General features: G+C 42.0%; 1 protein-coding gene across 1 annotated transcript in view; it reads right to left on the bottom strand.

The window, feature by feature from the left end:
• Nucleotides 1-2,790: 2,790 nt before the first annotated feature.
• The window catches only part of TNFRSF21 (tumor necrosis factor receptor superfamily, member 21), a 73,018-nt gene continuing 64,024 nt past the window's right edge, over nucleotides 2,791-11,784 (bottom strand). Inside the window, exons 5-6 of the mRNA XM_012664673.1 lie at nucleotides 5,514-5,742; nucleotides 2,791-4,229 (exon numbers count right to left, since the gene is read on the bottom strand). Coding sequence (XP_012520127.1) covers nucleotides 4,000-4,229; nucleotides 5,514-5,742 — 459 coding nt within the window. The 3' untranslated portion in view covers nucleotides 2,791-3,999. The remainder of the gene's footprint in view (nucleotides 4,230-5,513; nucleotides 5,743-11,784) is intronic.

The raw sequence follows: 11,784 nt of genomic DNA, 5'->3' as shown, positions 1-11,784 counted from the left end.
AAAATCATGAAGAATTGATTACTGTATTTGCAGGTGGGTTCCTCAATGCAATTAAGCTCCAAGGTATCACCCTATCTATCAGTGCTTTGTGTGTTTCAATTCTTAGCATAGTCACATAAAATCTTACGGTAGGGTTATGGGTCCTAAAGCAAGTCTGCAAAGTTGAGTTGGACTGCCTATAGCAAAATCACTTTTAAACTACAGATTCCCAGGTTAACTCCCTGGAAAATCATATCTTGGGTGAGGCTTGAGAAGCATTCTCTTCCCAAGCTCCTAAATAAGTGACTACATATTGGAATCTACTGGAGAGCTTGAAGAATGCTGCTGCCTGAGTCCCACCCCCTGAGATCCTGATATCGTTGGTCTGGTATATGGCCTGGGCATTAGATTTCTCAAAGTTCCCCTGTTGCTTTAGATATGCAGCCAGAATTGAGAACAACTGCTATAGATTTTGATGAGCATTTCTTGTTCTGAAAGTCTCTTTGAATCATCAGAATTTGTTTCTTTCTCTCCCGTGGAATTGGGGTGATTTTCTCCCATATTAGTGCTAGCCTTTGCTTAAGATCAAGGCATAATCTCAGGCTACCCAGTGCGATCCGAAGACCAGAAGCATCCATATCACTCAGGAGCTTGTTAGCAATGCAGCCGCTCAGCCTGGTCCCCCAGAACAAGTGAAACAGAATCTGCCCTTTAACAAGATCTCCAGGTGTCTCATTTGCACATTAAAGTTTAGGGAGCACAGCAGATTATTCATTTCTAACACCATGTGTCCAGGTGTTATGGATACTGCTGGTCTATGGTGGCAAGGATCTAAAGCACTTTTCCTAAGTGTGGCCCCCAAAATCATGTGGGAAGCTCATTTTAGACTTCATCACAAACCTCCTGAATTGGACTCTCTGGAAATCTGCCTTTTTAACAGACTGCTCATTTCCAGGTGATTCTTATTTACATGAAAGTTTGAGAACCACTGATGCATGTCTACTTTTCCCCAGACTAGGAATCATTCTTTCCTTGGAAAAGCAGCCTGATCTAATTGTATTTAGCCTAAGTCAATCTAGAGAAAACGGTTATTTCTCTCTAAAAGAAAAGAAATTGTGTCTTCTTTAGCCCTTCCAATGACTAAAGCTAGTCTTTCTCCTGACTGCATGATTTTCATTGTCAGGCTTCAATATCCCAGCAGTGGCTCCTGGTCGGTTTCTCACCCTTCTGGTTTATCCCACACCTCCTCACCCCGACACTGGAAGCCACCCACTTCAGCCACACTCCTCAAACTAAGACAGCCCAAACCAAAGAAAAGCTCAAAGTGAGCAGACCACTATTATGGGCGCTGATCAGAACTTTGTATTTTTTCATAATGCAGCTGGAGTTTGCATTCTTTGTTGAAAAAGCTATGTATCGTGTTACTGCCACATTAAGCTTCCCTATAACCACAACACCTATGTTCCTTTTCCAGGGTCATGAACAGATGCCGCCCCATTCCTATACTTTCACAATTTGAACCTGCCTGTGGGGTTTTACTTATAACCCAAATAAATTTCATCACTGTGATCTCTGTCCTCAATTTCAGTGGACAAAGGATTTCTGGTTGCTGGTCCGGAATAGGACGAAACAGTCAGTCCTGGATTCAGATAGTCAGAAGACCTGGGATCGAGTCTCATCTCTACCACTTTGCTATCGGGCCTGAAGTTCCTTAGCCTTTATAAACTTATTTTTTTAATCTGTAAAATGGGCACAATAATAGTACCTATCTTAAGAGAAGAGCTATGAAGATTTAGTAATATAAAAAGCACTTTGTGAAGTATAAAGCTGTGTAAATGTAGGTTATTAATAAAAGCATCCCCAAACTACAAATGATCTACAAACTTAACCATAATGCTGATTCATTCATTCATTATGTTTTTTACCCTCACATAAAATTAGTGGCAGTCCTGAAATCCTCTGAAAAGCAAAATCTGTCTCCTGCACTACCATCTCTGACCCATTCTAGTTTCCTTTATTTTGTGACGGAGTTCCTGTTTTTTTAATGGCAAAAGGAGGGGAAACCTAGTGTGAGAATTAGTAAAATAAAACACCAGGATAGTTCTCTAGAAACCAACCACATAGAAGTGGATGAAACCAGAAAAACCCTTTAATGTTGCTGACGTGGGCGTCCAAATGTTCAGACAGACCATCAACTTCCAGTTTCTCACTGGAAGAGGAACTTAAAATTGCTGAGGTTCTGATCACTGGAATTCTGTAGAGCCAGAGTTCCCAAACTAAAGGGGGCATGCAATGAATGATACGCGCTATGACGTGATATATCCCACCAACCTAAAACCTCACCGTGCCTCTCTGCCAAGGAAGTCTTCTGAGGTTACTCAGGGGCAATGAGGTTTCATATCGAAGTCTGTGAACGTGTGAAGACCCTCCCCGGAGTGGTAAATTTCCTAGTTGGAAATGAGCGAGAACATACGAACATACTCCAAGGTGCAGTCACTATCTGCGCCTCTCCACTACCTCTCTTCCCTTAAAATCCTCATTTCTTGAAATAGGGACAATGTCAAAAATAGGAACCTCGGGTTTAACCCAAAAGACTAGGAAATGTTTGGTAATTTTCACCAGAGCCTTTCTCTATGTACCTCCAGGTACCTTTCTAGACACAAACCTTCGCTAATTTGAACGATTTACAACTGGAGAGGCTGAGGTTTTTAGAATACACATACTTTTCCAAGAGACTAATCAAAGAGTTATAACTCAAGCACATGTACGAGGCAAGAAATTCAAGGATTAAATACGCTCAGACTACTCAAGTAACAAACACCTAATATTTATTAATAAATTAGTACACTTGAAGGCATTTTTCTGATATCGGTTCCTCACCACTACCCACAAACCCTGCCCACACAAAGGAAGTCCGCACTACCTTTGCATTAGAATCTGGCAACGCAGCGTTAGAGGGTACATTTATAAATGGGAGCATAGTTGCAAATATATCAGACAAGAGTTCTTACAGCTGCAGCCATTTTTAATTAAAGTAATTGAATGGTGAAAGAAAGCCACCAAGATCAAGACCTTGAGGGCAGACTGGACCTATTGACTATATGTGTATAAAAAACAAGACATCTTTTAAAGCAAAGCTGGGCAAATTCTCTATGGAAAAGGTGCCGCTGGCATTTGATTTTGACTTTCCAAAGTGCAGCAATGTGTTCCAGAACAGCTCAATCCCTAGAAGATGAAGTTCAAGTTCTTTGGTGGCCCAGTTGTCAAGCCACTTAAATAGCAAGTCCTGATGGCTTGAGGATTTCATCTCTCCAGCCCAGAGCATATTAGCGTAAGAGGAGCACAAGTAATCAAGCATTCTGCACGGTGTCCAGGTGAAAACCATACAATCAGCAACAGTGTGGTCAAGTTTCAGCCATGAACATGAACTACACAAGACATATATATTAAAAAGAGAACTCAAAGTCTAATTGCATTACAGTAACTCAACAGGTCTTACATTTCCTTAATCCTTAAGAAAATTTGTAAAGGAAAAACAATAATAAAAATACTAGTAATAATTTTTTTTAAAAAAAAGTAGATGTGAATGTTAAGAGACGTGAAGACTGTTTATAGGATTCACAAGATGTCATTACACTTTTAAGTTAAGAGCCTCACAATCCGGTGTGTAAGAAAAGTCACACTGCATTTACAGTAAGTTAAGTGAATTTAAAGTGCACAGAACAATTTTGAAAGTACATAAGAAGGCAAAACAGAGAAAATAATGGAACTTAAAAAACATTAGTGGTGGGTATTTTGCAACGGTTATACCTTGAAAAGGCTTATAAACTAACTTCCCAGAGAGAAAGAAAAAAAGAAAAGGAAAAAGAAAGAGAAAGAACTCAAACACTGGCCATATGCTCTGTTAAACACACACAAACACACACACTCCAAAAAAACAAAATTCAGAAACAGAACAAAACAAAAAAAACCACCCTGCCACTAAATTGAGTAATTTCCGGAATGCAATATCCCTATGCCCTACAGCAGGTCAGGAAGATGGCTATAGACAGAGTCCAGGAGGGTCTGGCTGGCTTCCTGGCTCTTGACTCCAATAATCTCGAATAGCCGGTCCAGTTTGTCCTCAGCCTGGGGAATCTCCTCGATCACCCGCAGCTCCTCCGGATTCAGAATGTGGAGCATGTCATCAAAGATAGGCTGCAAGTCACAGGGGTCCAGGCGAACCTGCCGCAACACTGTGTCCTTCTTTTCTGCAGGGATGAGAGGGAAGGGAAGAGGACAGCTGTAAGGCGACTGTACTGGCATGTGGCAGGGGCTGGGGCAGAGGGGCATCCTAGAGAGTGACATCTACCACCCTACCCTATTATTCCCCACCCCCACTACAGTGAGCAAGTGAGCCTTTGGCACATTTTAAACACACAGGAGTTTTTACTTGCATTGCACATAAGATAGCAAACAAGAGCTGCCTCAGAGATCAGACAAGGACCTGCTTAAATGGGTTGTTGATGTGTCATTAATGTGACATTTGCCTAGACTTAAATGACTTCTAAATTCATCTAGAATTCAGAAGGAGAATAGTGAAATACTTAAACAGCACCCCCCGAAAAAACTTTAGTATTTTCTCCATCTGTAATGCGTTACTAAACACAGGCTCACTCCCTCCAAATGACCAAATATTCCAAGCCAATGTAGTCTGCTTATCTGACTTTCTGATTACTTTGCAGTATTTTAAAATTAAACTGCTAAGAGAGTAAAAGCACTTAAATAAGTAAATATTGCTTCTTGGGTCATATCTTACATTCGGGTAAGGAACCATAACTTTTATTACTATTATAAAACTTTTCTCTAAAATATATGTAAAATAAAATGCAAATTAAAATATAAGTATAAAATAGATTAATATAAATAAGTAAACTATAAAAGCCATAAATATATAGAATATAATTTTATAAATATATAAAATATAATATTCACATAAAATGCAACCCTTTCACTATATATAACCCGAATTAACCCAAGCTAGGAAATCTCTAACAAAAAAAAAAAAATCTGTCATCAATACAGTGTGTACACTAATTCCCTACCCTGATATTAAAAATTAAAAGTGGCAAATTATTTACCAAAAATACCCACCCATAATGTTTAAAATTTTATTTGCAATCTAGTTTAACAAAGCGAATTTTAGGATCAATTTAAGTCACTAAAACCTGTCCTTCTGACTCTCAAGATAGGTTACACTTTAAATCCTTGGATTCAGCAAGCCTGGTAAATAATTTTCAAAAAAACCTGCCAGACTACATTTTATCAGCTCTTCCGCGAAACACACATTTGATAGCACCACCACGATAAGGGGTGCTCTCGCAGATCTCCGAGGTGTGTCCTCCCCGGGCAAAGGCTTCTCTCAGGCCAGCGTCGTGCTGGAGTTCGGGACAGGTCTTCCAGGGCAGCTCATCCGAATGGCTCAACGACAGCCGGACTGCAGCGCCAGCGAGGGAGAAAGCCCGGGTGTGCGAGCCCACCCTGCCCGCGCCTACCTTTGGTAATGAAGGAGCCGTTCCTGCTCAGCGCGGACGAGCCGCTGGACGTGGAGTCACAGCGGAGAAGGGGCTCCGACTCGTCCACGAAGAAGCCCTTGTTCTTATCCAGGGGGGACGGCTCCACAGTCAGGAGAGTGGAATTCTCGAGCTTCGTGTTGGGGCTGGGGATGGGGCTGGGGCTCAGCGGGCTGGGGCTCATGGGGAGAGCCAGTTTGTCCGTTTCCAGCTGTGGGAGGGGGAGAAAAATGTTTACTACATAGCTCAAAAATTATATAGGAAAAAAATTATAAGCCCCTTCCTCAGATGCCATTTTTGTGCCCTTTACTAAATTCTTCCATTTCAGTTGTCCATAGCTTATTGATATTGTTGCTAGATACACACACACACACACACACACACACACACACACTTTTAAACCCTTCAAAAATACAGTGAAGATATGTGTGAGTACTGAAAATTAGGAAGCATCTGTACCAAGCTTACCAGGAGAGTGGACCTGATCATGGGTGTGAGCAGAAAGATCCCCAACTTAAAATATAATTTTGTAGAGCCGGAAGGAGTCTCAGATATGATCTAGCATATTCCCCTCTGGTATGAGTTGAACTGTGTCTCCCTCCAAAATTCATATGCTGAACCTCTAACCCCCAGTACCTCAGAATGTGATCACATTTGGAGAGAGAGCCTTTAAAGAGGCGATAAGGTAAAGTGAGGTCCTTAGGGTGGGCCCTACTCCAGGATAACGGATGTCCTTAATAAAAAGAGGAGATTAGGACACAGACACGCAGAGGGAAAATCATGTGAAGACCAGGTGAGAAGACGGCCATCTGGAGGCCGAAGAGAGAGGCCTCAGAAGACACCGATCCGGCCAACACCTTGATCTCGGGCTTCTAGGCGCCAGAATCGTGAGAAAATTAATTTCTGGTGTTCGAGCCACCCAGTCCATTGTACTTTGTTACTGCGGTCCTAACAGAGTAATGCGCCCTCTCTTCACAGGTAAGGAAACTGAGGCCTGGAGAAGTCGAGTGACTTTCTTAATGAAGGGCCAACAGGCAAGTGGCAGAACTAAAACTCGCCTCCAGGTTTCCTGCCTCCCATTTCAAAGTGGCTCAGGAAAAACTGCTACAATGAATGAGAACAAGAGAACAACAGAGGCGAAAGTGTCTAGGAGGAAGGAGCATCTGCCAGAAGCCAGTGTACAGCTCTAAGGATGTGGCAGAGGCGGTGTCGCTTGTATTCTGGGGGTGAGGGGATCAGGGAGACAGAACAAATAAGCAAACAAACGAGATGCTTTCAGACAGAGACAGTGAACTTCACCACTCTACTCTGGCTAGTGTGTGAAGAACGGATTTTAAAGGGGCAACAATCAAAGCAAGGAGACTGGTTAGGATGCCCCTCCAGTGGCCACATAAGGTATGACTGTGGCTTGTACGAGGGTGTGCAGTGGAGGTGGGGCGGAGTGACAGATCATATGGCCCCGTTTGACAAAAGACTGAGGCCCAAAAGGGCACACAGCTGTGGACGGAAAGCTAGTGCTCAACTCAGGCCTGCATGGTATCTTTACTTGGCCCTTTCATTTAAGGAAATGCTTTAGAACCCTGGCAGGCACTGGAGGCCTCTCCCAGTGATTGACTTTATCTTTTTATTGGCTCTTCCGGCATGGATGGAAATCTGGAAGCCAGCTGGCCAGATCACACAGAACAGAGTTCGGGGAACGGTGAGAGCCCTCCCCGAGCCGTTAATCACCACTCCTCAGAACTCTCATCCCTTCACTCACACACACTTCAAGAGAACCATTTTCAAGCTCTTCAACCAAGACGTTGACATTTTGAAGTATTACACTGAGTAGTTATATAAGGCACAAAGCAAACACAACTGCTTCTTTTACAAATTTTAAAGCCTGAGAAGTTCTTGCAACTGATTGCAGATTGTGGAGACAACTGATGACTGCACATGTCTAATGTTTCAACACCGTTCTTCCTCTGAACCACCGCCCACACCCTGCTTCTGCTTCCAGTGCAAGTTGTGGACTTGGATAACTTGCATACCCAGCGGTCCTCTTCTGATCTACAAACAAATTTTATGGCTATGCTTTTATAATTTTAATTCAACAGGCCCTGGCATGTGTCCCTCGTCCCTGAAAAGGCACATGGCCCATTCGTGCCAACACACTTTTTTTATTCACTCAATTAGACAAAGAGCACTTGTCTGCATTCTGGTTCTCAGGGACATTACATTGGAAGACATGGTCAGTCAATATAGTACACTGTTCTTGCTTAAAAAAGAAATTCCCACCCACAAATCACATGCCAACAGATTAAAACGTCCACCCACCTATTTCCTGAATTCATTTGAAAACTTTAAATACTTAATTTTTTCCCCAATTTTGCTAAAAGGTTCCATTAGTAGAAATTAAACATATGATTTCCAACATAATTTGTGAAAGAAAGAATGCTGAACTGATGCTCTCCTGTAATCAACAAGTCCAGTAAATATGAAAATGCCCCTAAGAATGGTGTTAGCATCACCACCATGCTAATAAGCATGGCTAAAGGCAGAGACCATTTGACAATCATCTTTCTAGAAAATCTACTCTGCTGCTAAATATCTGTATCTCTCATTTTGTACAACAGTAGCTTGCTACATTCCAAATTCATCTGAAGTTATCTGTATTTTCCCCATAAGGAAAAAAACGCTCATAGAAACTTCTTTCCTCTCTTTATCTTAATATCTACAATATCCATCAGAGCTGGCTGGCAACAGTGCAACTTTATTAGGTGTTATGTTACCTGTGGTAGCTCTAATCCGAACACTGGGTTAAGGGTATGTGGAATATAAATTAATTCTTTGTTTTATGAATTCTGAAAGCTCATGGTTCAGTAGCCTCAGTTTATAGCAAATGAAGAACACCTCTAATAAGATTCAGATGCTAAGAGAGAAGACAAACACTCTCAACAAGAAAGCCAGATTTCCATAGAAGTGGGTCTTCATCAAAAAGCTTTGAGCAGAAACTTACCAAAATAGTCACAAAATAAAATAATTTATTTCTTAAACTTTTTTGAGCTTTCCAAATTCTCTATAAAAGCATATTAACTTTTATAGTGAGAAAAACAATAAATGTTCTTCTTAAAAGCGGTCACCATGGATAAGTGTATTTTCCTTCTGCTAACTTGAAAACGTTGTGGCTTCAGCAGCTCTTGTTTACATTAGTAGCCAAGAAACTGGATAGTTGGAAGGTCATCTACATGGCTGGGCTCCTCTCTGTACTTTGTTGAATGTTCGGGGACACAAGTGTTCATTCCCCAGCCCCTCCCCGCTCAACTTACTGCAGTGAGGCAGATATTAAGACTTAAAAGAAACGCCTCTGGAGAAACTTGGTCTGCAAAGAAAATGTATCCACCAGATATCTGAAGCCCCTTTGGAGAAACTTAAAAATTACAGTTCTTTTTGCTTTGTAGCCATGAGTTAATCCTGCTAACGTGGAAGAGTCACTTGAGAAATGAGGTAGAGACGGTAAGACAGACCGAAACGGTACCAGGCAGGGATAATGAGGACAGAGTTCCCCCAACAGCCGAAACCAGATGGGTTCCATTGTGTGAACTTCAAGAGCATGCAATTGCTTTTGGCCAAACGAGTCCCAAATGTCCTTCTGGTTAGTTTCCCTGCAAGGACACTTAGTCCTTCCAGACATTTATTAGTCCAAACTGATAAGGGAAGAAAGATAAATGGTTCACCTTCCTCAAGGGCTTAGTCACACCTGTATCTCTGCTGCTGACCTGTTTTCCTTTGTGAGTGCCGCTACTGCTGAGTACGAGGAACCACCCAAATGGATTAGCTAACCAGAATATTGCTTGAAATGTGGGGACCTGAACATCTCTAGGCTACTGAGGTTCGTAGCAGTGTTCATGAGAACAGTGGTTCAACTCGTATGTGGGTTGTACTGGCATGAGCCAGGGCCATCCTCTTCTCCTTTCCCCATTTCCAGCTGTGTCCTTGCCAACCCCATACTCCCAAACAGACTTCTAAAACTGAAGTACCCACTCTGGGTGCTCAACCAAATCTCAGCCGGAAACTGAGGCTCAAAAATAATTCTCCACTTCTAACACCTAACAGAAAAATCATTTCCTTACTAAGTGGCTTTCCTGAGATAACACCCGGGGGAAGGCTGCAATGTTTCCCCGGCCCCTGGGACGGTGGAGCCATGAATGGCAAAGGAAAACCCTTCCAAGCTTTATCCACGGCCAGGATGGTGTATACATGAGATCAGATTCTGAGGCATCCACTGTGACCTGGCAGCATTCTGGAGCAGTCTCTGCAAGCAGGAAGGGGTGAGAGCTCCAGCCTCGGCAGCCGTCTTGGCAGCACGCATTTCGTGTTTCCCACAGTCAACTCCTAAAAATCAAAGTCTTGAAAATCCTGGCAAAATCACTGCAAGGGAAGAGAGCAGACATATCACTAACTAGTTGTGTGGTCTTAGGAGAACCACTTCCTTCATTGGACCTGTGTCCTCACTGGCAAACTAAAAAGGTCAGACTAGGTCACCTCTAAGTTCCTTCCATTCAAATTATGTCTTCTTTATCGCCTGTCTTACTATTGCTATTACATTCTCCTCACCTCCCCAGCCCGCACCCAACTCCCTTTCTTCCCCCAAGTTACCCCCAGCTGGTTCACTCAACTAAAGTTTACCACTGAGTTATTTTCAATTACTACCCAATTACAATCTCCCTGTGGTTACACAATCTGTTTTCATAAAACTAATTAACAACTTTGATGCATCAGTAACCCCCTGAAATGAAGCATTAATTACCCAGCCTGGATGCTCCTTGCCAGCCCGGCTAAAATGGTTCAACTTAACCCCTTGGTTCCTGGCATTACCCAGTTGGCTACCACCAGGCCCTTTTCCCTCTGATGTGGCCAGAGATGCCTGATAGTCTCCAGTAGAAAGCCCCTTACAGTCAAAAGTCACCCTCCGGTCCAACTTTCCCTCCAGACTTCATCCTACACTTAGAAGGAAGAGTTCTATGTTATACTTGTGAAAATATCTACCACTTTAATAATGGTTTTTAAAAGCACATTTGCTAAATTGAATTGAAGCTAATTGTTATTCCATACGACTTGACCAGCTTGTTACTGAGATCCAGTAAATAAAAAGGGACTTTAAGAAATAAGCCATTACCAGTACTGCGCTAGATGATTCAGTACAAAATATCTGTAATCCGTTTGCTGCTAAGGTAGCTGAATTAGCCCCATTTTACAGATGAAGCGATTGTGGCTCTAGGATTCAAGCCTAGGTCTATCTAGCTTCAAAGTTACCCTCTTTGCTTGAGCCCTGAGCCCTGTCACCTCCCTGTCTGCACCACATAGCATTTAGGAAGTTGACAAACCCTGTCAACTGACTACAAGCCATCACATGACCACAAGGAGTCACCCTGGCCTCTTGGCCAGAGTGAAGGGGCCAGAAGCAGGATCTGTGAAGACCTGTGACTCAATGGTGGACTTAGACTCCAGCTTGATGACTGCCCTGAGATAAACAGGACAGATTCTGTACATACCAGACACTTCAACTGCAGCCGACAACTTTGTTTTCTGTTGAAAATATTTCAGATCCCAACAGACTAGTGACTAGTTAAAGAAACAAACAATTCAACTTCTACTAAAAGTTTATCTCAAAAGAATTATAGTCACAAATAAATATAACATTACACCTATTTAAAGGTTATGGTATTAACTCTAGCTTGTTTCCCATGCTCTTCCAGCAGCCCACATAATCAAGATCAAATTAGATCTCATGGCCTTTTATAGGTCTACCCAGGCATGTAAGATTGGGCTCTAAAACATCAAAACAAAAGAAGCACTGTCTTTCTTACCATATAGGTAGTTCTTGATATTCGAATCTATTTGGTCCCAGTGTTTAGAGAACAGATATTCAGATGATAAGGCATGCTTTGTTATCCAAATCTACATGGTTCTAGGATTTCAGATATAAAGAGGGTTCCAATAATGAGGGTTAACAGCCTGATCACAAAAAATGTGTCAGAAACTATTCAATTCCTAAGTTCATATACTGAAGACTATCTGTATATAATGATTTCACCCTTAAAAAAATAAATGCATTGCCCACGCACACACAAAAAAAGGGAAAACCAGGTAGGTTTCTTTAAAGTAACAGATGATAAGAGAGAAGAATTTTTAAATTATTCTTCCGAAGTGAATTCTTGTTATATCTAACCCGGAGTAAGGAGTCTTGGCAAGAATAACACAAATTTACTCA

This window comes from Propithecus coquereli, unplaced genomic scaffold (assembly GCF_000956105.1).
Source record: "Propithecus coquereli isolate 6110/MARCELLA unplaced genomic scaffold, Pcoq_1.0 Scaffold90, whole genome shotgun sequence".
Classification (NCBI taxonomy): Eukaryota; Metazoa; Chordata; class Mammalia; order Primates; family Indriidae; genus Propithecus; species Propithecus coquereli.
The sequence above is the reverse complement of the archived record's forward strand: the minus strand, read 5'-3'. Positions and strand labels throughout refer to the sequence as shown.